The sequence below is a fragment of the Dendropsophus ebraccatus genome, chromosome 1 (assembly GCF_027789765.1).
Source record: "Dendropsophus ebraccatus isolate aDenEbr1 chromosome 1, aDenEbr1.pat, whole genome shotgun sequence".
Lineage (NCBI taxonomy): Eukaryota > Metazoa > Chordata > Amphibia > Anura > Hylidae > Dendropsophus > Dendropsophus ebraccatus.
Genome location: NC_091454.1, coordinates 6,965,984 through 6,993,280, shown reverse-complemented (window position 1 = coordinate 6,993,280; position 27,297 = coordinate 6,965,984). Strand labels below are relative to the sequence as shown.

Below are 27,297 nucleotides of genomic sequence, written 5' to 3'. Positions count from 1 at the left end.
AGCACAGAGCTCAGCTTCCAGTAATTACAGCTGCATCTACTGGGGGAACTACAAAGCCCAGAACCCTGACACCCTCTGACAACTTATACACCCCCACCCTCTGACAACCTGTACCATCCTCTCTGGTCCCTCATACACTGCGCCCTCTGACAACTTATACACCCCCACCCTCTGACAACCTGTACCATCCTCTCTGGTCCCTCATACACTGCGCCCTCTGACAACTTATACACCCCACCCTCTGACAACCTGTACCATCCCATATACCTGGCTGGCCATCCTCTCTGGTCCCTCATACACTGCGCCCTCTGACGATTTGAGCCTTCCCACTTCTTACAGATCCCATTATACTGTATTATCATACTGTCTTACATATGGAGCCGCCCTCTAACAACTTGTACCTTCCCGATCTATACACCTCTCTGTATGTCATCATCTCATACATACCCTCCACCCTCTGGCAACTTGTACCATCCAAGCATGGAGCATCCTATATACCTGGCCATCCTCTCTGGTCCTTTACACACTGCACCCTCTGACAACTTCTTTCTTCCCACTTTCTATAGATCCTAGAGTAATATCATACTGTTGTAAATTTACCGCACCTTCTGACAACTTGTACCTTCCCGATCCATACACCTCAGCGCGCCATCATCTCTTACATACCCTCCACCCTCTGGTCACTTATACGGCGACACCCTGTGGCCTCTTCACAGTCAGTACCTTCAGTTTCTGCAGATCCCAGTGTCTCATAGAACCCTCTTACCGCTTGCACACTGTAACCATCTGACCATCCAAGTTCCTGCCCTACAACCCTACGACAACTTGTACCTTTCTAGTTCCTACAGATTCCAGTATGTGACCATAATTTCTCACCCTGCCACCCTCTGGCAACTTATACACATCTATACAGCAGCCAGCACCTTCCCCATTACTACAGATCAATCCACTGCATACCCTCCACCCTCTGGGCACTTCAACATTAACACCCCCACCGCCTGTCTCCAATCTGCTATATACCCTGCCACCCTCTGACAACTTGTACATTCCTAGTTTCTACCGATCGCTATTAGACATAATAATGCGTTACATACCAGCCACCCTCTGATAACTTCTACCTTTCAAGTTTCTATACATCCCAGTATGTCATAACAATATATTACATACTCTCCACCCTCTGACAACTTGTCCCTTCTCAGTTTCTACAGATTACACTATGTCCTAACAGTTTATTACATGACCTCCACCCTCTGGCCACTTAATCACTGACAACCTCCATAGTGTCTACAGACTCTGCTATGTCTTCCAATCTCTTCTATATCCTGCCACCCTCTGACAACCTGAGCCTTCCCAGTTTCAAATCTCTTCTATACCGCCACCCTCTGACAACTTGTACCTTCCTCTGTGATGATGCTGAAGTGTATGAAATGTGAGGGGGAATAAAATCAGAAAACTTGACGTTTGGTCAAAATACAGTCGTTTTATTGTCAAAATCCACAATATAAAAATTCCATCATTAATCTTGTTTGGAGTTCAGCGGGTGGGAGGGTGGTGGGCGGAGCTTGGCGCCATAAGCGGAGGACTCCCCATGATAGAAGCGATGAGCCCCCCATATAACTCTAGCCCCAGGCTCCCAGCGAGACCTTCCTGCGCTCAGCCACCAGGTGGCGTCACCGAGCTGTAGCCTCCAATCACAGAGACTGGAGATTGTAGAACTACAAGTCTCAGCAGAACCGCAAGGCATGATGGGATCAATATTATCGTACCACCCGGACGTGCGGGACGTTGTATCCATCAGACTGGTATCTAGTGATACAAAGCGGAGGAGAAGGCGCTCAGGGAGGGCCAGATGCTCCGCCCACCTGTCAGCCCGTTCAGCCAATCAGATGTCAGCTTACATTTCTAACCTTCCCTTTTATACATACTGAAATCTGATTGGCTGTCACTGGGCACCATGAACCCAACCCTCCCCATCTGTACACGGCTGCAGGCAGTATACACAGCGCTGTACATGAGGCTGCAGGTAGTATACACAGCGCTGTACATGAGGCTGCAGGCAGTATACACAGCGCTGTACATGAGGCTGCAGGTAGTATACACAGCGCTGTACATGAGGCTGCAGGTAGTATACACAGCGCTGTACATGAGGCTGCAGGCAGTATACACAGCGCTGTACATGAGGCTGCAGGCAGTATACACAGCGCTGTACATGAGGCTGCAGGCAGTATACACAGCGCTGTACATGAGGCTGCAGACACTATACACAGCGCTGTACACAAGGCTGCAGACACTATACACAGCGCTGTACACAAGGCTGCAGATACTATACACAGCGCTGTACACAAGGCTGCAGGTACTATACACAGCGCTGTACACAGGGCTGCAGGCAGTATACACAGTGCTGTACACAAGGCTGCAGGCAGTATACACAGCGCTGTACACGAGGCTGCAGGCAGTATACACAGCGCTGTACATGAGGCTGCAGGCAGTATACACAGCGCTGTACATGAGGCTGCAGGCAGTATACACAGCGCTGTACACAATGCTGCAGGCACTATACACAGCGCTGTACACAAGGCTGCAGATACTATACACAGCGCTGTACACAAGGCTGCAGGTACTATACACAGCGCTGTACACAGGGCTGCAGGCAGTATACACAGCGCTGTACACAAGGCTGCAGGTACTATACACAGCGCTGTACACAGGGCTGCAGGCAGTATACACAGCGCTGTACACAAGGCTGCAGGCAGTATACACAGCGCTGTACATGAGGCTGCAGGTAGTATACACAGCGCTGTACATGAGGCTGCAGGTAGTATACACAGCGCTGTACATGAGGCTGCAGGCGGTATACACAGCGCTGTACATGAGGCTGCAGGTAGTATACACAGCGCTGTACATGAGGCTGCAGGCAGTATACACAGCGCTGTACATGAGGCTGCAGGTAGTATACACAGCGCTGTACATGAGGCTGCAGGTAGTATACACAGCGCTGTACATGAGGCTGCAGGTAGTATACACAGCGCTGTACACAAGGCTGCAGGCAGTATACACAGCGCTGTACACAAGGCTGCAGGCAGTATACACAGCGCTGTACATGAGGCTGCAGGTAGTATACACAGCGCTGTACATGAGGCTGCAGGCAGTATACACAGCGCTGTACATGAGGCTGCAGGTAGTATACACAGCGCTGTACACAAGGCTGCAGGCACTATACACAGCGCTGTACATGAGGCTGCAGGTAGTATACACAGCGCTGTACACAAGGCTGCAGGCAGTATACACAGCGCTGTACACATGGCTGCAGGCACTATACACAGCGCTGTACATGAGGCTGCAGATACTATACACAGCACTGTACACACGGCTGCAGGCAGTATACACAGCGCTGTACACAAGGCTGCAGGTAGTATACACAGCGCTGTACACAAGGCTGCAGGCACTATACACAGCGCTGTACACACGGCTGCAGGCACTATACACAGCGCTGTACACAAGGCTGCAGGCACTATACACAGCGCTGTACACAAGGCTGCAGACACTATACACAGCGCTGTACACGCGGCTGCAGGCAGTATACACAGCGCTGTACACAAGGCTGCAGGCACTATACACAGCGCTGTACACATGGCTGCAGGCACTATACACAGCGCTGTACACATGGCTGCAGGCACTATACACAGCGCTGTACACATGGCTGCAGGCAGTATACACAGTGCTGTACACATGGCTGAGGATAAGGCTGCAGGCAGTATACACAGTGCTGTACACATGGCTGAGGATAAGGCTGCAGGCACTATACACAGCGCTGTACACATGGCTGAGGATAAGGCTGTATCCATACAAGTTACTGTACATAAAGCTAATATAAGGCAGCAGCAGCAGATATACCCAGTGCTGTACACGGAGGAGCTCACACACAGCGCTGTACAGGTCAGTCCATGGTCTACAGGCGGTTTCTGTGTAAGCGGGGGGGTTGGGGTCACACACAGTACAGGACGCGACCCCGGATGGCGGCTCCTTCTGTACATCGCTGTCGGGACACATCAGCCAGGGTTGGCGGGGCGCAGGCTACACGGACAGGGGCGGCCGCCGCTCCCCTCACTCACACGCCAGCTTACTGTCAAAACTAGAGAGGGCAACGGAGAAAGCCTGGAGGGCGCAGAGCGGGTAACTGTAATCCAGGGTGAAGAGGTCCTCTGCCACCCGGCCAAACTGCATGACAATGTACTCCGCTGTGGAGGGGGAGGGGGACAGAGGTCAGGGGGAGCAGAGGACAGAGGTCAGGGGGAAGGGGACAGAGGTCAGGAGGAGCAGAGGTCAGGGGACAGAGGTCAGGAGAAGCAGAGGTCAGGGGGACAGAGGTCGGGGGAAGGGGACAGAGGTCAGTGGGAGGGAGAGGAGAGGCAGATCAGTGGGAGCAGTCGAGATATATGGGGGGGGGGGGGAGACAAGAAACAACAGTTGGGGGAACCAGGGGTGGTGGAGATACACAGGGTAGACACAGAAGGGGAGGGGGGCGGCATAGATACATGGAGGGGAGACATACACGGGGGGGACACAGAGGGAAGGGGGGCGGCAGACATACACGGGGGGGACACAGAGGGGGAGGGGGGCGGCAGATACATGGAGGGGGGACATACACGGGGGGACACAGAGGGAAGGGGGGCGGCAGACATACACGGGGGGACGGACGGACAGAGGGGAGGGGGGGTATAGATACATGGAGGGGGGACATACACGGGGGGACACAGAGGGAAGGGGGGCGGCAGACATACACGGGGGGACGGACGGACAGAGGGGAGGGGGGGTATAGATACATGGAGGGGGGACATACACGGGGGGACACAGAGGGGAGGGGGGCGGCAGACATACACGGGGGGACACAGAGGGGAGGGTTATAGACAAACATGGAGGGACACAGAGGGGAGGGTTATAGACATACACGGGGGGACACAGAGGGGAGGGGGGGCGGTATAGACACACGGGGGGACACAGAGGGGAGGGGGCGGTATAGATACACAGGAGGACACAGAGGGGAGGGGGGGCGGTATAGACACACGGGGGGACACAGAGGGGAGGGGGGAGGTATAGACACACGGGGGGACACAGAGGGGAGGGGGGCGGTATAGATACACAGGAGGACACAGAGGGGAGGGGGGAGGTATAGACACACGGGGGGACACAGAGGGGAGGGGGGCGGTATAGATACACAGGAGGACACAGAGGGGAGGGGGGAGGTATAGACACACGGGGGGACACAGAGGGGAGGGGGCGGTATAGATACACAGGAGGACACAGAGGGGAGGGGGGAGGTATAGACACACGGGGGGACACAGAGGGGAGGGGGGCGGTATAGATACACGGGGGGACACAGAGGGGAGGGGGGCGGTATAGATACACAGGAGGACACAGAGGGGAGGGGGGAGGTATAGACACACGGGGGGACACAGAGGGGAGGGGGGCGGTATAGATACACGGGGGGACACAGAGGGGAGGGGGGCGGTATAGATACACAGGAGGACACAGAGGGGAGGGGGGAGGTATAGACACACGGGGGGACACAGAGGGGAGGGGGGGCGGTATAGACACACGGGGGGACACAGAGGGGAGGGGGGCGGTATAGATACACAGGAGGACACAGAGGGGAGGGAGGCGGTATAGACACACGGGGGGACACAGAGGGGAGGGGGGCGGTATAGATACACAGGAGGACACAGAGGGGAGGGAGGCGGTATAGACACACGGGGGGACACAGAGGGGAGGGGGTCGGTATAGATACACAGGAGGACACAGAGGGGAGGGGGGGCAATATAGATACACGGGGAAACAGAGGGGAGGGGGGCGGTATAGACACACGGGGGGACACAGAGGGGAGGGGGGCGGTATAGATACACGGGGGAGACACACACACACACACACACACACAGAGGGGAGGGGGAAAGTATAGACACACGGGGGGACACAGAGGGGAGGGGGGGGCGGTAGAGATACACGGGGGGACACAGAGGGGAGGGGGGCGGTAGAGATACACAGGGGGACACGGGGGAGGGGGGCGGTAGAGATACACAGGGAGACACAGGGGAGGGGGCGGTAGACACGGGGGGAGCGGTCCCACTCACGGTCATTGTCGTGGACGATCTGGAAGTTCTTCACAGAGGCGTGGGTGACGCGGCCGTGGAAGTTGAGCACGTAGGACTGGGTGTCGTCGTTCCACACGGGCGCCTTGTTGTGCAGCTCGATGATGTTCTCCTGACGCTTGCTCTGCCACCGGGACAGAAGACTCTCCGACTCCTGCCAAACAGATCAGTGTGTAAACACAGCGCCAGTCTCCCCCATGTGGTTGTATCTGGTACTGCAGCTCCTCATTTAGAGGGGCCCTGTGCCATATCAGGTCCTGGCAGGGAGGGGGTTAAAGGACGTACGTTTTGTGGCTGGAAGGGAATGCGTTCGTGGTTGATGTTCATTCCCGGTATTAACACGGACATCTTCCGGGGCCCCTTGAAGCCGAGCACGTTGGTCTCCTGTGAGATGAGACGACATTGGGGATAAGTGATGACGATAAATGGAGGAGGCGACTGTGACAGCCCCCCGATACTTACATAACACACCGCCGCCAGCTCCTGCCGCACCCCACTGCCGACCTCTGACCCCCGAGTCTTGGTCGGATTCTCTCCATTGTCGTATACAGTGAACTTGGTTCCCATCAGGTTGGATCTGAAAGGAGGAAAACAGGAGGGTCACAGCTATACAGCGGGGGTCACAGCTATACAGGGGGGGTCACAGCTATACGGGGGGGGTCACAGCTATACAGAGGGGGTCACAGCTATACAGGGGGGGTCACAGCTATACAGGGGGGGTCACAGCTATACAGAGGGGGTCACAGCTATACAGCGGGGGTCACAGCTATACAGAGGGGGTCACAGCTATACAGAGGGGGTCACAGCTATACAGCGGGGGTCACAGCTATACAGCGGGGTCACAGCTATACAGAGGGGGTCACAGCTATACAGGAGGGTCACAGCTATACAGAGGGGGTCACAGCTATACAGAGGGGGTCACAGCTATACAGAGGGGGTCACAGCTATACAGAGGGGGTCACAGCTATACAGGGGGGGTCACAGCTATACAGCGGGGGTCACAGCTATACAGAGGGGGTCACAGCTATACAGAGGGGGTCACAGCTATACAGAGGGGGTCACAGCTATACAGGGGGGGGGGGGGGGTCACAGCTATACAGGGGGGGTCACAGCAACAGGGGGAGGGGGTGAAGGATCCTGAGTTCACGGATCAGAGTGAGCGATCACCATGAAGCCCAGCAGCAGGGGGCGCTCTGCAACCTGAAAGTCCTCATATAAAACCAGTAGAAGCCCTCCCACCCATGATCCTGACTGAAAACCTCCTACTGTTTAGTGTACACAGCTCATATGCAGACCTATGAGTCTCCTTGGTAACAGACTACAAACAAAACCTGTAGTCGTGTCTGTCTCTAGGAGGCAGCGGAGTCTGTAACCATGGAGACACATAGATCTGCACTGGCAGCAGGATATGTACAGAGCTGAGGGTCTCTTGTGTGACCTCATACACACCGGAGTTTCCCTATAAAGCTGCCCCCCTCCCGGGACATGTCGATGGGGTCGATGGAGATCAGGTAATTGGAGGTTTTGCTCTTTTTCCTCTTTCTTCCGGCCAGAAGGAAAACCTGCAAGAGAAGGAGATGGTGTAATGCCTCATCTGCCCTGTGGGGGCACTATTCCTCCACTGATGGAGGTCTGTGACCTCTGACCTTGCGGCTGTCCTCCCTCTCCAGGTGCATGTAGTAGGTAGGATACAGCCCGCGGTCCATCCCCTTCTTGTCGCGGCTGATCCGACATCTTATGGTGACGCCCCGAGGTGCCGGGCGGAGAGCAAACTCCTTCAGTTCTCCCACATCCACTGCATCTCCGGGGGGCGCTGCTGGAGCGGGGTCTGCAGAGGCCGAGTCCTGTAACCAGCACAGCAAGGGTTAATAAGGGAGACACCGGCAGCTGATCCAGAACCCGAATCCAGAACCCAACACTCACTGTCAGCGACTTCTTACTGGAGGACGAACCAGGACGAGTTCCCCCCGACTCCGTCTCCCCCTCATCCGAGGATTCCTCATCAAACCGCAGACTGTCCGATATCCCTGCAGGAGAGACGACTACATCCAGGAGACTGCCCCCTGCTGTACACACCCCACCCCCACCAGCAAAGTATAATACAGCATGTAACTCAGGATCAGTAATGTATGTACACAGTGACCCCACCAGCAGAATAGTGAGTGCAGCTCTGGAGGATAATACAGGATGTAACTCAGGATCAGTAATGTAATGTATGTACACAGTGACCCCACCAGCAGGATAGTGAGTGCAGCTCTGGGGTATAATACAGGATCAGTAATGTAATGTATGTACACAGTGACCCCACCAGCAGAATAGTGAGTGCAGCTCTGGAGTATAATACAGGATGTAACTCAGGAACAGTAATGTAATGTATGTACTTTAAAGGGCGATTACAACTAGAAGGTTGGGAACCAGCAAAGAGGTGGTTGATAGGGGTATGGAGTGATGGCCGTCCAGGGAAAAATAAGAATATTCCAGTAAGGAAGCTTCTGATGGTAATGAGGCTGATGGTGGCCAGAAAATGGATGTCTAGAGATAGCCCCACCCTTAGGGAGTTTTGGTTAGAAGAACGATTAATTTTGAGTTTTGTTTGATGGAAAAAAGAGGGAGGAGGGAGAATTTTTGTAAGATCTGGGAGCCGTGGTTGTATAAAATGGGTCAACAAGAGAGGATGGGATTGGTTGCTGGTTTAAGAGGAGGAGGCGGCTGAGGAGTCCTCTCCTCTTTTTACTTTATATTTATTTGCTGTTTCTTTTTTTCTCTTTCTTTTTGTCTCTGCACCCAGAGGGGGGGTGGGGTGGGCGGAGGGGATAGTAGGGGGGAAAGGGGGCGGGGTAGTAGTGTTAAGACCATGTCTGGGCACCTCTGAAAAGCAATAAGCAGAAAATGCAATAGGAGAGATGTTAATTGTAACCGGGAGGTGTGGTTCCTGGACGCCAATAAGAAACGATGGAGATGGGGGACAGGTGTCGTGGTTGGTCTCCGATATCGGGGTGGGAGGATTGTGGGGGTTTGGGCTCGGGGCCCTATGTCGTGAGGCTTGGGAGCTCCCACAGGGGGTTAATGGTATGTAGTATGTATGAAGTATGTACAAGGCCGGACACGAGAATAGTAAGGTTTATAGTTTGGGGCGGTTTTTTTTTCTTTGATGCTGGTGATGGTACTCCCTCAGGAGCCTGGGGGGCGAGGGGGTTACCCGAGTGTGTGGGGGCGGGTTCTCTCTCCTGCGGTCCCCTGCACCATGGAGGAGACCGGCTGGGATACAAAGGTGTAAGGTAGTTAAAAAAAGAGAGGTAATGAATTGATGGCGTCCATGGACACGCACCCTCCGGAAGGAGAAATGTTATGTTAACCTTTTTGAATTGTTATGGGGTGAAACGCCTAAGAAGATATTTGGTTTAAGATGTGGAAAAATAGCGGCGGTATCCAGACACGGAAGGAGTCGTTTTTAATGGTTCTATGGTTAATTGTGTAATAAAGGAAATTAAAAAAAAACAAAAAAAACACAGTGACCCCACCAGCAGAATAGTGAGTGCAGCTCTGGAGTATAATACAGGATCGGTAATGTATTGTATGTACACAGTGACCCCACCAGCAGAATAGTGAGTGCAGCTCTGGGGTATAATACAGGATCAGTAATGTAATGTATGTACACAGTGACCCCACCAGCAGAATAGTGAGTGCAGCTCTGGGGTATAATACAGGATCAGTAATGTAATGTATGTACACAGTGACCCCACCAGCAGAATAGTGAGTGCAGCTCTGGGGTATAATACAGGATGTAACTCAGGATCAGTAATGTATGTACACAGTGACCCCACCAGCAGAATAGTGAGTGCAGCTCTGGGGTATAATACAGGATGTAACTCAGGATCAGTAATGTATGTACACAGTGACCCCACCAGCAGAATAGTGAGTGCAGCTCTGGAGGGTGTGGTTACTGGGTGTGTCTGCGTTTGCTCCTGAGCTCCACACATCCAGACTTCCAGGAGGAGAGAGGCTGATTCACCACCTGCTTCCCCAGGAAGGTGGCAGCTTCCTGGGAGAGTCTTCAGCATGGATCCCCTGACCTCCACCTCCCGGTCAAGGCCGGCGGGGGGTGTAGAGTGTAAGCTACCGGCCAGCGCTCCGGCTGGAGGGGTAAGAAGATCCAGTAGGGTTCGCAGCAATGTGGACCCAGCCCTTCCAGCGACGGGTGGGAGCTGCAAGGCTCCAAGTATGCAAGGAAAGCCTGCAAGCAAGGTGAGCGGAAGACGGGGTGCAGGTGCAGCTGCACGGAGGGGCTCCCAGGAGAGTCAGGTGGTGGAGCAGTGGGGTCTCAGGGGGCCCAGGGAGTCTGCAGCCACCTATGGCTCCAGGATAGCTGCAAAGCTAGCTGAATATGAGCAGCTGGGGAAAAAGCTGAAGGGGTTAAAAGAAGACCTGAAGTTTGCAAAACACAGAGCCAGCTCAGCCCCCAAAAAGCAGAAACCTGGACTCACAGCAAAAGTGAAGTCTCTGCAGCAGGAGGTGAGAGAGCTGGAGCTGCAGAGGATGACCATCCTGGAGGGCAGCGATGTCTTCAGGGAGAAGTTGCTGAATGAGGACAGGTTTGCCAAAATGAAGTCCCCAAAGAGAGAAGAGGATGAAAGTGATTGCTCAGCAGATGAAGAGAGCAGTGGTGGTGATGATGATGATGATGATGATGATGATGATGAGCAAGACATGGAAGCTGAATCAGCTGAGGTCTCTGTGGCAGCAAGTGGGGAAGCTGTGGAAGCTGAATCACAGCCTGTGCAGAGTGTGCAGAGTGTGCAGAGTGTGAACACGTCCCAATCCAGCATTCCTGCAGCACAGGTGGCGCTACCATTATCCGATGAAAGTGGTGGTGAGGAGGAGGATGGCGGAGGTGCGCTGATGGCCCAAATTGTCAGCATGGAGTCCCCGATGCACTTGGATAATTTCAGTTTTGGAGACGACTTGGGTGAAGATAAAGTTGCTAAGAAGAATAGACCAAAAAAACCATCACAGCAAGTAAATCTTGTTTATGTCCCTTTTGTTCCCTCTGAGCCGACTGCAAAGTCAGTTCAGGGAGCAGCCCCCGGTGGTCTGCCCGTCCCTGCTTCTACAAATGTGGAGCGGGGCCAGAACACTGGGAAGAAAACAGTAAAGATGGCGGAGAGCGCCAGCCCCACTTGTCAAGGTAGTGAGGCTGGTGCAAGTGCAGGGACGGCCGAGGGGCCGGACAAGGTTGCGGACAAGGTGGCATGCCTCCAACCAGGGGGCTTTGGTGGTGTACGGCACTCCTCTGCAGGCAAGGGGGGGAGTGCCCAGGCACCAAAGGGTGATGTGGAACTCGGGCGGCCGGGCAGCAGTGGAGACAAGGGAGCGGGCGGCTCCCATAGCGGGTCTGGCGCTGAGAGATGCTCCTCTGCAGGCGGAGGGGGGAGTGTCCAGGCGTCTGGTGCGACGCTCTCAGCAGTTTCATCCGCGGTGCCTGTCCCTGCTCAGTTGCAGCGCTGCGGTGGGGCTGTTGGGGGCGGAGCTAAAGACAAAGTAAAAACTGGTGGCATTTCACAAGAAAACGCCTTGGCAGCTACCGGACTGGTACAGCAGGAACATGGACATAAGAGTGCGGATGATACCAACCTAGCAATGCTGCTGGCTGTTAAAGAAATTGAAGCAGGGGTATTGGCTGAGGCTGAGGGCAAACACGGTGACAAAGTAGCTTCCTCCCACTTTCCCAAAGGGAGGACTGCTGCAAAGTCCCATGAGCCCAAGGATGCCAGGGATGCCAGCGTGACAGCCAGCAGCAGCAGAAATATACTAAAGCCAGCCAGATTACACCCGGGTCAGTCCACTATAGCTAGGCAGGAGGAGATTTCTTCTAGTGTTGTGTCTCCTGTTGGTTCTGATTCTGTAAATGTAAATATTATTTCTGCTAATGTTTCTGTGGGGAGTGGGGGTGGTCCGGCTGCCCCCCCGGCAGTGGCCGCTCCTTCCAGGAGCTATGCAAATGTCACTGCTGGGGGTCCTAGGGGATCCTCATCTCTAAACCCTGGGGAAGGTAACTTACAACGACGCCTCCTGGAGGCTTTGCGTAAAGGGGATAGAACGCTCCAAGTAGAGGGGCGGGAGGTCGACCTGTCCTTCTATATAGAAAGACATGGGCTTGGGGCTTTCCGAGAGCAAAATGGGGAGGTAACCTGGTCCCTCCCTACAAATGGGCAGGAGGTGGGCCGTAGGAATGTGGTCCGTCTGGTATGGAGAGGCAGTGATGCGTGCCCATCCAGAGCAAAGGTGGTGGAGCTTCTCTTCCAGATGAGATTCAGGGCGAATGACATCTTTGCCCTGATCCACCCCTACGGTACCTCTGAATTCGACATCAGCTTTGTGAAGCCAGAGGGACTTGAGCTCTTCTGGTCCAATCACGAGCTGGTGAAGGATGAGCCCATGTGGCGGGATTTCGCTGTAAAGGCGGTATCCCGTCAGAGTTCTGTCAAGAAAGTGACCGTTCTGACGCGTAACGAGTCACTTTCTTGCTATGACATCATGACCTGGCTAGGCAGGTTTGGGGAAGTGACGGATGTCCCCAAGAAAAATCTGGATGAGCATGGCATATGGTCTGGGGCCTGGACGTTTTCCGTCCGTCTCCGACGTTCAGGGAACACTGTCACACACATACCATCGGCTGCTTTCTTGGGTCGCGACAGAATCCAAGTCTTTTACCAGGGGCAGCCGAAGCTGTGCCACAAGTGTGGTGATCCCACCCACTTTAGCGCAAATTGTACTAAACTGATTTGTGCATTGTGCGGTGCGGAGGGTCATCTGGCTGCCAGCTGTGGCCGGATTCGCTGTAACCTGTGTGGTGACCTTGGTCACCCGTTTAGCCGGTGTCCCCGCTCATTTTCCAATGCTGTGGCCGCCCAGGATGGGGAGAGCCTTGAGATTGCCTCACCTGGGGAGGGAACCAGCAGAGGAGAAGGGGCACCAGGGCCAGTGAAGAAGGTGAAAAACAAGAGCCCCTCTAAGCTCAAACGAGAGGAGAAGCGCAGAAGGAGCAGGGACCTTGGAAGTTCCCTGGTGACAGGGGTAGTCAGTGGTCCTGCTCCTGGCGCTGGCTCAGAGAGAACAGCTGAGGCTCTGGGGGATACCGAGTTAGGCGAAGAGATGAGGAGACTTCGTAAGGAAGAAGCCAAGAGGGCCATTTCCTCAAGTTCCTCCCAATATGAAAGTTTGGATGAGGATGGTGGGAAAGGGCAAGATGAAAGACCTAAGTGTGGCAAAAGGAGGCAGGGTCAAGGAAAGTCATGTGCTTCCTCTAAATCCTCCTCTGGTGTTACGGGCCATGTGTCTAAGGAAGACCCGACTAACCCCCCTCTGATCGTTCTATCCAATAGGTACCAGACCCTTGGAGAAGGGGGTTTGGAGGTGGAGGAGCTTCCAGGGGGCGCCGAGCCTGCTCCTCCAGAGGCAGTTTCCTCGGGAGGTCAGGTGGCCCCAGGGTCTGGAGATGAGGATCCAGGGATGGATTTGTCTACATCCTTAAAAAGGATTAAAGAAAAGTCTAAAGGGTCATCCTCTGATGGGGAGGGGGGTAAGAAGAAAGGGAAAAAGTAAATAAGTAAGGCTGTTTAACTCGATCACCCATGATGGCGGCACTCACCCCATTGACTCTGGCATCCATTAACTGTGCCAGCATTAAGTCGGATACGGCTAGATTTGCAGCCTTTCATTTTCTCGGTCGTATTAACGCCGACATTTTGTTTTTGCAGGAGACCAGGTTGACAGACCAAGCCTTGCTAGTAAAAGCCAAGCGAGAGTGGAGGCATGGGCCTTCACACTGGTCTCTTGCGGCTGAGCCGTATAGTGGGGTCGCGGTCCTTTTTACCGCTCCTGTAGAATGCAGACGGGTTATTGAGTTAGAAATGGGGAGGTGCCTGATCTTGGATGTCCTCATGAAGGGGCAAGAGCTCAGGCTCATTAACATCTATGCCCCACAAACTAAGTGGGACCGTAAAAGCCTCTTCATGAGGATTAAGCCCTTTCTTTTTACGAGTCGGCAGGTGATTTTTGGTGGAGACTTCAATACTATCACGAGGTCTCAGGACAGGAGAGGCGCCAAAGACAAGCTGGCTTATGATAGCATGGCCCTGATTAGTATAGTTAGGGAAGCTCGCCTAGAGGATGCCCACATCCGGACCCCCTCGGGCCACGCGGGTTTCACCTATCATCGAGGTAGCTGCAGGTCTAGATTAGACAGGTTTTATTTAAAGGAGGAAGCCGTCTCTTCCGCAGTGTCCGTGGTTGAGGTGGAGTTCTCCGATCACTGTCTAATTTTGTTTTCCCTGAATGTTTCAGAGACCCCCCGGATGGGTAGAGGCTACTGGAGGCTGAATTCGTCCCTCCTGGAAGAAGCAGAGGTAAGACAATCCTTTGAGGATTTTCTTCAGAGTCAGGTACCTCTACTGGGCCTATGTAGTAGTAAGTCAGAGTGGTGGGAGATATTCAAGAAGCGGGTTGCGAGGTTCTTCCGCCAGCTCTCGAGCCTCAGGTCCCTGAATAGGTATCGTGTGTATCAGGGCCTGAGGAGGAAACTCGAGCATCTCGTCTCGACTGGAGGTAGTAGAGAGGAGATCTCCAGAGTGAAAGCCTTGCTCATGAGGTGTCAGTATGATAGGCACGCATCTTTAGTTTTTGAGAGGGACTTCGGGAGGTACCGCTCGCCCGACCCCTACAGAAACTGTAAGATGTCAGTGAGTAGTAAGATCGTGACTGGACTGGTTGATAGTACGGGATCTCTGAACCGGTCCAGATCAGGGATCCTGGAGGTCGTCAGATCCTTTTACTCACACCTCTTGGGGAGGAAGGATCTAGATCGGGATGTGATGTCGGGTTTCCTGGCTGAGACCATTCCTGAGCCAGGGGTAGACCCCTCTCTTGATGTTTTGGCAGAAGAGATCAGGGAAGAGGAAGTTAGACTGGCGATTGAAGGGCTTGCCCTGAAGAAGTCGCCAGGTCCAGATGGCTTAACATCTGAGTGGTACAAGACCTTCAGGGACCTCTTAGTTCCCCTCTTGGCCGAGGTCTTCAATGAGTGTCTCTCCTCGGGCACTCTGCCGAGGTCAATGAGGAGGTCAGCCCTGATTCTTCTGTCAAAAGGTAAAGATTCGAGCCGTATTGAGAATTGGAGGCCCATAGCTCTTCTCAATGTGGACAGGAAGATTCTGGCCAAGATACTGTTTAATCGGCTGGTGAAGTTTGCACCCCGGCTCCTTTCGGGGGCTCAGCACTGCTCTGTTCCAGGCCGAAGCACCTTAAGTGCTGTCCTTAGTGTCAGGGAGGCAGTGGAGCGGAGTAGTGCGGGTCTTTGGAAGGGGTACTTGCTGTCCCTGGATCAGGCCAAAGCATTTGATCGGGTGAACCATGAGTACCTCTGGTCCGTCCTTCTGAGATATGGCCTACCAGATACTTTTGTCAATTGGCTTAAGATCTTGTATGCAGGGGCAGAGAGTTTCCCGCTGGTGAACGGTTGGTCTGGCCGCTCTTTTGGGGTTGGGTCTGGTGTTCGCCAGGGCTGTCCCTTGAGCCCACTGTTGTATGTGTTCGCGATCGACCCTTTTCTTAGGAGGGTTGGTTGTGGACCGTTGGCAGGGGTCGGGATGAGCCTGGAGGAGCCAGAAGCCACCCTGAGAGTGGTAGCGTACGCTGATGATGTCACTGTCTTCGTATCCTCGAGAGAGGAGGTCGATATGGTGATCTCAGAGGTGGACCGCTACTCAGAGGCATCTGGGTCCAGTATCAACCAGGATAAGTGCGAAAGTCTCTGGCTGGGAGGGGGAGATCCCGAGTTTGATCTCCCGGACACCCTTCCAGAGCCCCAAGACTCGGCAAAAATCCTAGGCATTACATTCGGCCAGGGTGATTACCCCACTAAAAACTGGGATGGTAGGCTCCAGAATGCCGCTCAGAAGGTGGACCAGTGGAAGGGTTGGTCTTTGACCCTCAGGGAAAGGATACACCTGATCAAATCATACCTGCTCCCTTTGTTTATCTACCTGGGCAGTGTATGTATCTTGCCAGAGGCTTCCTATACTAGGATCTACAGCCTGTTCTTCCAGCTGTTATGGGGGAATAGGCTGAACCTGGTCAAGAGAGAGGTCACGTACCGCACGAGGAGACTTGGGGGTTTGTCTATGGTGAACCCTGTGGTGTTCTTAGTGAACACCTTTTTGAAAGCTAACATCGCAAACCTCTGGAAGGAGAGGGCTCCTCCGTGGGTACTCTCCTGCAGGGAATGGTTTCGGCCTTTCTTCCAGGAATGGGAGACAGGAGGGCGAGTGAAGGACCTTCGTACACCCCATGGATATCTTCCGGCTTACGCTACCCCGACTCTGAAGATGATACGTCGGTGGGGTCTGGGAATGTGGGAGATCAGGACTCAGTCAAGGAAATTCCTTGACCAAAGGGTTCTGTTGACCCATTTCCAGAAGCCCCTGGCGCTCAGGGATTGCCCAGGTCGGGATCTGAGGGTTGGGTTAAGTCTATTGAACTCAAAGAGGATCCCCCAGAAGTTTTGGGACTTGGCCTGGCGCTGCTTCCAGGGGAAGCTATATGTGAGGGACAACTTGAAGTGCAGGAGCTCCGATGATCGGGGGTGTCCCCGAGAGGAGTGTGGAAATACGCTGGAAAGCATGGATCATTTCCTGCTTCATTGTCCCTTCAATATAGGGGTTTACACCAGGGTGGGCGCCTCCATAGGTTGGAGTCAGTTAGTCAGTCTCACCTATCCGGAGTGGGCTTATGGAGTATTCAGGAACCTGGGTGGCCGAGATCGCTGCACGTTATTCTTAGTCAGCTTAGTGGTTAGGTACCACACGTGGAACGCACGGTGTCTAGTATCTACACAGCGTAGAGTCCTCTCCGAGGTGGAGGTCTGTAGGAACATCACTGGTGACCTTGGGAAGATCAGGTCTTTGGAGTATGGCAGGCTGGGTACAAGTAGGGCTTCTCTCCTGTGGAGAGGTTTTTCCTTCGCTGTGCCCTAGGTACTTAGCCCACTGGGTGAGGTACCATAATTCTGGTTAGGGACAGAGTAGGTAGGGACAGAGGTAGGGAGAGTGTGAGGGTTAGATTAATATTTAGGGATAGTATTAGGGAGAGGGTAGGGAGAATAGTCAGGGATAGGTTATAAATTATTATGGTACCCGGTCTGCCATCCTCCGATCCCGGTGGGGGGCTGTGCATGACACTTTAGCTTTTTGTTTTCTAACAAGTAATAAACAGTAAAGGGCTTACAGGCTACCGAACTTGAGCCTCGCTGTTATGTCATAATGTGTTGGTGTTATGGGATATTGTTATGGTGTATACTTTATTTTTAGGAACATTGGTAAGTTGAGGGCTGGACAAGCCTTATGGACAATTATAGTTATTGTTTAAGTTCTGGGGTATAGGATAGGTTGGGTGGGGTGATGGGGAGGGGGGGGTTGTTTTTCCCTGGATGGATACTTGGAGTTCTGGCATGGGTCACTGAGGGACAAGAACTGAACTGATGGACCCAGACTCATGTCCAGATTTGGGGTGTGGGAAGTGGGGCTTATAGTTAGGTTCATGTGTCATATGGTTGATGTACTTTTATGATTTGTATTATTATTATTTTATTATTATTATTATATATATATATATTTTTTTTTTTTTTTTTTTTTTTTTTTTTTTTTTTTTTTTTTTTTTTTATTTGTGTCCTATAAGGCAGCCGGACCTCATATTATTAAGTTGGTATTGGGATATTTTCTTTTCTGTTAAAGTTGTATAGTGTGTGTGGTGGTTGGATGAGAGTTAAGTATCTGGAAGGGGGGGCTTGTTGGGTGAATTATGCTGGTATGTGTGTGTGTGTGGGGGGGGGGGGGGGGGGGGCTTTTTTGTGTTGGGTTTGCAGGGTAAGGTGTGTGTGTGTGTGCGTGTTTTAAAAAGGAAAAAAAAAAAAAAAAAAAAAAAAAAAAAAAAGTCCAAACTGGGACTATGTTGAGTTAGAGCCGAGAATGGCTCAGAGCATGTTATAGATTCTTGGTTTGGTCTAGACAGAGTGTCTTTACTATATTATTTCTGTGTGCTGTGAGGTGTGAGTGTGGGGTAGGTAGTAGTGGTGGTGGTAGTAATAGTAGTAGTAGTAAGGGTAAGTTGGGGTGGTAGTGTTTTATTATGAAGCTGGACTGGCCGGGTGAGGCAGGTGTGAGGGAGGATTTCCTTATAGAAAATATGATTATTATTTCAGAATTGTTGTTTTTGTTATAAGCAGAAAGCTTTGTATTTGTTTTTGTTCTGGCCGATGGAGCCGCGTTTATGTTTATGTTGTTATACTTGTTAAGTTTTATATTTTTCTAATAAAAAGAATTACAGGATCAGTAATGTAATGTATGTACACAGTGACCCCACCAGCAGAATAGTGAGTGCAGCTCTGGGGTATAATACAGGATCAGTAATGTAATGTATGTACACAGTGACCCCACCAGCAGAATAGTGAGTGCAGCTCTGGGGTATAATACAGGATGTAACTCAGGATCAGTAATGTATGTACACAGTGACCCCACCAGCAGAATAGTGAGTGCAGCTCTGGGGTATAATACAGGATGTAACTCAGGATCAGTAATGTATGTACACAGTGACCCCACCAGCAGAATAGTGAGTGCAGCTCTGGGGTATAATACAGGATGTAACTCAGGATCAGTAATGTAATGTATGTACACAGTGACCCCACTAGCAGAATAGTGAGTGCAGCTCTGGGGTATAATACAGGATGTAACTCAGGATCAGTAATGTAATGTATGTACACAGTGACCCACCAGCAGAATAGTGAGTGCAGCTCTGGAGTATAATACAGGATGTAACTCAGGATCAGTAATGTAATGTATGTACACAGTGACCCCACCAGCAGAATAGTGAGTGCAGCTCTGGGGTATAATACAGGATGTAACTCAGGATCAGTAATGTATGTACACAGTGACCCCACCAGCAGAATAGAGAATGCAGCTCTGGAGTATAATACAGGATGTAACTCAGGATCAGTAATGTAATGTATGTACACAGTGACCCCACCAGCAGAACAGTGATTACAGCTCTGGATGTGTGATGTTCCTGCGCAGGGACACTCACCTCTCTCCTGCAGCATTTCTTGGAGGTCCCGTCTGGACACGTCCGGCTTTCCCGGGGTCTCCTCCTCCTCCTCAGAGCCTGGTCCGGCTGTAGGTTCTCTCTGAGCCACAGTATAGGTCCTCACCTCCTTTGCGGCGTTCTGGGTGTTGCTCGGCTTGGTCGCAGGTAATCGAGATTTGCTTTTGCGTTCCTTTGAGGCGGAGGGGGGATTGCCCTGAACGGATTCAGCCCGGCCGTTCACCTGGCTGGAGTCGTCGGACGGAATCTCATCTGGACACGTTTCTCCCACTGACAGAATGTGAATCTTGTATTCCAGGTCCTGACTCTCTGACGTGAGGAACGCCGCTGGGCCGTCTATCCCTATGTGAGGGTTACACTGTATTATTAGAGCAGAAGACACTGAACAAGCAGAAGCCGCCCGCTCAGGTCCATCCAGGGGGCAGAGAAGACCCCTTATTCCTGCAGCATCAGCCTGTACTGTGCTCTGTGTGCTGCCACCTACAGGAAGTCACCTGTAACATCAGGCTACTCACTGTCTGACCACTGGCCCCGATATCTGGGGGCAGGAGGACATTTCTGGGGTCATTTCTCACCATGTAAGGCGACATCCGAGGTGGCGGATCTGGGGGTCTGGCTCTGCACCAGGGGGGCTTGCTCTTCGCTCTTCTTGGCTTTTCCACGTCGCGCTCGGGGTTCCTGGTTTGGCTGCACCATGAGGGGCTCCTGCCGCTTCCTCCTCTGCTTCTGCTCCAGGAGGGCCCGCTACTCACAGGAGACAGAGGAGACACATTACAGAAGGTGCCGGGTCCCAGAGACACATTACAGAGGGTGCCGGGCACAGGAGACACATTACAGAGGGTGCTGGGCACAGGAGACACATTACAGAGGGTGCCAGGTCCCAGAGACACATTACAGAGGGTGCCGGGCACAGGAGACACATTACAGAGGGTGTCGGGCACAGGAGACACATTACAAAGGGTGCCGGGCACAGGAGACACATTACAGAAGGTGCCGGGCACAGGAGACACATTACAGAAGGTGCCGGGCACAGGAGACACATTACAGAGGGTGCCGGGCACAGGAGACACATTACAAAGGGTGCCGGGCACAGGAGACACACTACAAAGGGTGCCGGGCACAGGAGACACATTACAGAAGGTGCCGGGCACAGGAGACACATTACAGAAGGTGCCGGGCACAGGAGACACATTACAGAAGGTGCCTGGTACAAGAGACACATTACAGAGGGTGCCGGGCACAGGAGACACATTACAGAGGGTGCCGGGCACAGGAGACACATTACAGAGGGTGCCGGGCACAGGAGACACATTACAGAGGGTGCCGGGCACAGGAGACACATTACAGAAGGTGCCTGGTACAAGAGACACATTACAGAGGGTGCCGGGCACAGGAGACACATTACAGAAGGTGCCTGGTACAAGAGACACATTACAGAGGGTGCCGGGCACAGGAGACACATTACAGAGGGTGCCGGGCACAGGAGACACATTACAGAAGGTGCCGGGCACGGGAGACACATTACAGAGGGTGCCAGGTCCCAGAGACACATTACAGAGGGTGCCGGGCACAGGAGACACATTACAGAGGGTGCCGGGTACGGGAGACACATTACAGAGGGTGCCGGGCACAGGAGACACATTACAGAGGGTGCCGGGTACGGGAGACACATTACAGAGGGTGCCGGGCACAGGAGACACATTACAGAGGGTGCCGGGCATGGGAGACACATTACAGAGGGTGCCGGGCCCCGGAGACACATTACAGAGGGTGCCGGGCACAGGAGACACATTACAGAGGGTGCCGGGCACAGGAGACACATTACAGAGGGTGCCGGGCACAGGAGACACACTACAAAGGGTGCCGGGCACAGGAGACACATTACAGAGGGTGCCGGGCACAGGAGACACATTACAGAGGGTGCCGGGCACAGGAGACACATTACAGAGGGTGCCGGGCACAGGAGACACATTACAGAGGGTGCCGGGCACAGGAGACACATTACAGAGGGTGCCGGGCACAGGAGACACATTACAGAGGGGGCCGGGCACAGGAGACACATTACAGAGGGTGCCGGGCACAGGAGACACATTACAGAGGGGGCCGGGCACAGGAGACACATTACAGAGGGTGCCGGGCACAGGAGACACATTACAGAGGGGGCCGGGCACAGGAGACACATTACAGAGGGTGCCGGGCACAGGAGACACATTACAGAGGGTGCCGGGCACAGGAGACACATTACAGAGGGTGCCGGGCACGGGAGACACATTACAGAGGGTGCCGGGCACAGGAGACACATTACAGAGGGTGCCGGGTACGGGAGACACATTACAGAGGGTGCCGGGCACAGGAGACACATTACAGAGGGTGCCGGGCATGGGAGACACATTACAGAGGGTGCCGGGCCCCGGAGACACATTACAGAGGGTGCCGGGCACAGGAGACACATTACAGAGGGTGCCGGGCACAGGAGACACATTACAGAGGGTGCCGGGCACAGGAGACACACTACAAAGGGTGCCGGGCACAGGAGACACATTACAGAGGGTGCCGGGCACAGGAGACACATTACAGAGGGTGCCGGGCACAGGAGACACATTACAGAGGGTGCCGGGCACAGGAGACACATTACAGAGGGTGCCGGGCACAGGAGACACATTACAGAGGGTGCCGGGCACAGGAGACACATTACAGAGGGGGCCGGGCACAGGAGACACATTACAGAGGGTGCCGGGCACAGGAGACACATTACAGAGGGGGCCGGGCACAGGAGACACATTACAGAGGGTGCCGGGCACAGGAGACACATTACAGAGGGGGCCGGGCACAGGAGACACATTACAGAAGGTGCCGGGCACAGGAGACACATTACAGAGGGTGCCGGGCACAGGAGACACATTACAGAGGGTGCCGGGCACAGGAGACACATTACAGAGGGTGCCGGGCACAGGAGACACATTACAGAGGGTGCCGGGCACAGGAGACACATTACAGAGGGTGCCGGGCACAGGAGACACATTACAGAGGGTGCCGGGCACAGGAGACACATTACAGAGGGGGCCGGGCACAGGAGACACATTACAGAGGGTGCCGGGCCCCGGAGACACATTACAGAGGGTGCCGGGCACAGGAGACACATTACAGAGGGTGCCGGGCACAGGAGACACATTACAGAGGGGGCCGGGCACAGGAGACACATTACAGAGGGGGCCGGGCACAGGAGACACATTACAGAGGGTGCCGGGCACAGGAGACACATTACAGAGGGGGCCGGGCACAGGAGACACATTACAGAAGGTGCCGGGCACAGGAGACACATTACAGAGGGTGCCGGGCACAGGAGACACATTACAGAGGGTGCCGGGCACAGGAGACACATTACAGAAGGTGCCGGGCACAGGAGACACATTACAGAAGGTGCCGGGCACAGGAGACACATTACAGAGGGTGCCGGGCACAAGAGACACATTACAGAGGGGGCCGGGCACAGGAGACACATTACAGAGGGTGCCGGGCACAGGAGACACATTACAGAGGGCGCCGGGCACAGGAGACACATTACAGAGGGTGCCGGGCACAGGAGACACATTACAGAGGGTGCCGGGCACAGGAGACACATTACAGAGGGTGCCGGGCACAGGAGACACATTACAGAGGGTGCCGGGCACAGGAGACACATTACAGAGGGTGCCGGGCACAGGAGACACATTACAGAGGGTGTCGGGCACAGGAGACACATTACAGAGGGTGCCGGGCACAGGAGACACATTACAGAGGGTGCCGGGCACAGGAGACACATTACAGAGGGTGCCGGGTGCGGTGCGGGCAGTGTTCTACAGGTGTGAACAGTACCTGCCTCCTCCCTGCCTACCTGGTTGTGAAGCTTCAGCTGGCGGAGTCGGGAACTCTCATCATCCAGGATACTGCAAATAGCAAGGAAAAATCTGTGTATTAGAGCAGGGTGATGATGATGATGATGGGGTCTGTGTATTAGAGCAGGATGATGATGATGATGGGGTCTGTGTATTAGAGCAGGGTGATGATGATGATGGGGTGTATTAGAGCAGGGTGATGATTATGATGGGGTCTGTGTATTAGAGCAGGGTGATGATGATGGGGTCTGTGTATTAGAGCAGGGTGATGATGATGATGATGATGGGGTCTGTGTATTAGAGCAGGGTGATGATGATGATGATGGGGTCTGTGTATTAGAGCAGGGTGATGATGATGATGATGGGGTGTGTGTATTAGAGCAGGGTGATGATTATGATGATGGGGTCTGTGTATTAGAGCAGGGTGATGATGATGATGATGATGGGGTGTGTGTATTAGAGCAGGGTGATGATTATGATGATGGGGTCTGTGTATTAGAGCAGGGTGATGATGATGGGGTGTGTGTATTAGAGCAGGGTGATGATGATGATGGGGTCTGTTTATTAGAGCAGGGTAATGATTATGATGGGGTCTGTGTATTAGAGCAGGGTGATGATGATGATGATTATGATGGGGTCTGTGTATTAGAGCAGGGTGATGATGATGATGATGATGATGGGGTCTGTGTATTAGAGCAGGGTGATGATGATGATGATGATGGGGTGTGTGTATTAGAGCAGGGTGATGATTATGATGATGGGGTCTGTGTATTAGAGCAGGGTGATGATGATGATGGGGTCTGTTTATTAGAGCAGGGTAATGATTATGATGGGGTCTGTGTATTAGAGCAGGGTGATGATGATGATGATTATGATGGGGTCTGTGTATTAGAGCAGGGTGATGATGATGATGATGATGATGGGGTCTGTGTATTAGAGCAGGATGATGATGATGATGATGGGGTCTGTGTATTAGAGCAGGATGATGATGATGATGATGGGGTCTGTGTATTAGAGCAGGGTGATGATGATGATGATGATGGGGTCTGTGTATTAGAGCAGGGTGATGATGATGATGATGATGGGGTGTGTGTATTAGAGCAGGGTGATGATTATGATGATGGGGTCTGTGTATTAGAGCAGGGTGATGATGATGATGATGATGGGGTCTGTGTATTAGAGCAGGGTGATGATTATGATGATGGGGTCTGTGTATTAGAGCAGGGTGATGATGATGATGATGATGGGGTCTGTGTATTAGAGCAGGATGATGATGATGATGGGGTCTGTGTATTAGAGCAGGGTGATGATGATGATGGGGTGTATTAGAGCAGGGTGATGATTATGATGGGGTCTGTGTATTAGAGCAGGGTGATGATGATGATGATGATGGGGTGTGTGTATTAGAGCAGGGTGATGATTATGATGATGGGGTCTGTGTATTAGAGCAGGGTGATGATGATGATGGGGTCTGTGTATTAGAGCAGGGTGATGATGATGATGATTATGATGGGGTCTGTGTATTAGAGCAGGGTGATGATGATGATGATTATGATGGGGTCTGTGTATTAGAGCAGGGTGATGATGATGATGATGATGATGGGGTCTGTGTATTAGAGCAGGATGATGATGATGATGATGGGGTCTGTGTATTAGAGCAGGATGATGATGATGATGATGGGGTCTGTGTATTAGAGCAGGGTGATGATGATGATGATGATGATGGGGTCTGTGTATTAGAGCAGGGTGATGATGATGATGATGATGTTGGGGTGTGTGTATTAGAGCAGGGTGATGATGATGATGATGATGATGATGTTGGGGTGTGTGTATTAGAGCAGGGTGATGATGATGATGGGGTGTGTGTATTAGAGCAGGGTGATGATGATGATGGGGTGTGTGTATTAGAGCAGGGTGATGATGATGATGATGATGATGATGATGGGGTGTGTGTATTAGAGCAGGGTGATGATGATGATGATGGGGTGTGTGTATTAGAGCAGGGTGATGATGATGATGATGGGGTGTGTGTATTAGAGCAGGGTGATGATGATGATGGGGTGTGTGTATTAGAGCAGGGTGATGATGATGTTGGGGTGTCAGGCTGCGGCCCCCGTCCCCCCCGGTACCTTGTTCCGGTTCCCCAATCTCCGCCGGAGTCCATTTCGCAGCTACTTTTCCCGACAGAATCCCGATTCCAGTCCCTTAGCAACCAGCCTGCTCCTAACAACCGCACCCGGCAATGTCCTGCCCTCCTATTGGTCCGCAGTCTCACCGTATTGGTTACAGTAACGGCCTAGCGTCCTAGGGGCGGGGCCAGGAGTGCGGAATGAGGGGCGGAGCTAAGTAAGCACTGGGGGAGACTCGGCAGTTCTTGGGGTTGAATATGTCAAACTTTATGTGTAACACAAAACAGAACAATTATATCTGCATGATACAGACCCTGCTACATGACTATATCTGTAATACAGACCCTGCTACATGACTATATCTGTAATACAGACCCTGCTACATGACTATCTGTGTGATACAGACCCTGCTACATGACTATATCTGTAATACAGACCCTGCTACATGACTATATCTGTAATACAGACCCTGCTACATGACTATCTGTGTGATACAGACCCTGCTACATGACTATATCTGTTAATACAGACCCTGCTACATGACTATATCTGTGTGATACAGACCCTGCTACATGACTATATCTGTGTGATACAGACCCTGCTACATGACTATATCTGTGTGATACAGACCCTGCTACATGACTATATCTGTGTAATACAGACCCCGCTACATGACTATATCTGTAATACAGACCCTGCTACATGACTATCTGTGTGATACAGACCCCGCTACATGACTATATCTGTGTGATACAGACCCCGCTACATGACTATATCTGTGTGATACAGACCCCGCTACATGACTATATCTGTAATACAGACCCCGCTACATGACTATATCTGTGTGATACAGACCCTGCTACATGACTATATCTGTAATACAGACCCTGCTACATGACTATATCTGTAATACAGACCCTGCTACATGACTATATCTGTAATACAGACCCTGCTACATGACTATATCTGTAATACAGACCCTGCTACATGACTATATCTGTAATACAGACCCTGCTACATGACTATATCTGTAATACAGACCCTGCTACATGACTATATCTGTAATACAGACCCTGCTACATGACTATATCTGTAATACAGACCCTGCTACATGACTATATCTGTAATACAGACCCTGCTACATGACTATATCTGTAATACAGACCCTGCTACATGACTATATCTGTAATACAGACCCTGCTACATGACTATATCTGTAATACAGACCCTGCTACATGACTATATCTGTAATACAGACCCTGCTACATGACTATATCTGTAATACAGACCCTGCTACATGACTATATCTGTAATACAGACCCTGCTACATGACTATATCTGTAATACAGACCCAGCTACATGACTATATCTGTAATACAGACCCAGCTACATGACTATATCTGTAATACAGACCCAGCTACATGACTATATCTGTAATACAGACCCCGCTACATGACTATATCTGTAATACAGACCCAGCTACATGACTATATCTGTAATACAGACCCCGCTACATGACTATATCTGTAATACAGACCCCGCTACATGACTATATCTGTAATACAGACCCCGCTACATGACTATATCTGTAATACAGACCCCGCTACATGACTATATCTGTAATACAGACCCAGCTACATGACTATATCTGTAATACAGACCCAGCTACATGACTATATCTGTAATACAGACCCCGCTACATGACTATATCTGTAATACAGACCCAGCTACATGACTATATCTGTAATACAGACCCCGCTACATGACTATATCTGTAATACAGACCCTGCTACATGACTATATCTGTAATACAGACCCAGCTACATGACTATCTGTGTGATACAGACCCCGCTACATGACTATATCTGTGTGATACAGACCCCGCTACATGACTATATCTGTGTGATACAGACCCTGCTACATGACTATATCTGTAATACAGACCCTGCTACATGACTATATCTGTAATACAGACCCCGCTACATGACTATATCTGTAATA

General features: G+C 52.2%; 1 protein-coding gene across 1 annotated transcript; it reads right to left on the bottom strand.

Moving 5' to 3' along the window:
- Window positions 1–2,910: 2,910 nt before the first annotated feature.
- TULP3 (TUB like protein 3) lies at window positions 2,911–25,440 on the bottom strand. The gene is made up of 11 exons (XM_069951616.1): window positions 25,297–25,440; window positions 23,167–23,218; window positions 19,868–20,036; window positions 19,275–19,634; window positions 8,067–8,170; window positions 7,790–7,987; window positions 7,593–7,705; window positions 6,606–6,720; window positions 6,429–6,527; window positions 6,126–6,297; window positions 2,911–4,238 (listed from the first exon to the last, which is right to left on the bottom strand). The coding sequence occupies exons 1-11, from the start codon at window positions 25,329–25,331 to the stop codon at window positions 4,105–4,107; spliced, it is 1,551 nt and encodes a 516-aa protein (XP_069807717.1). The 5' UTR covers window positions 25,332–25,440; the 3' UTR covers window positions 2,911–4,104.
- Between the last annotated feature and the right edge of the window lie 1,857 nt (window positions 25,441–27,297).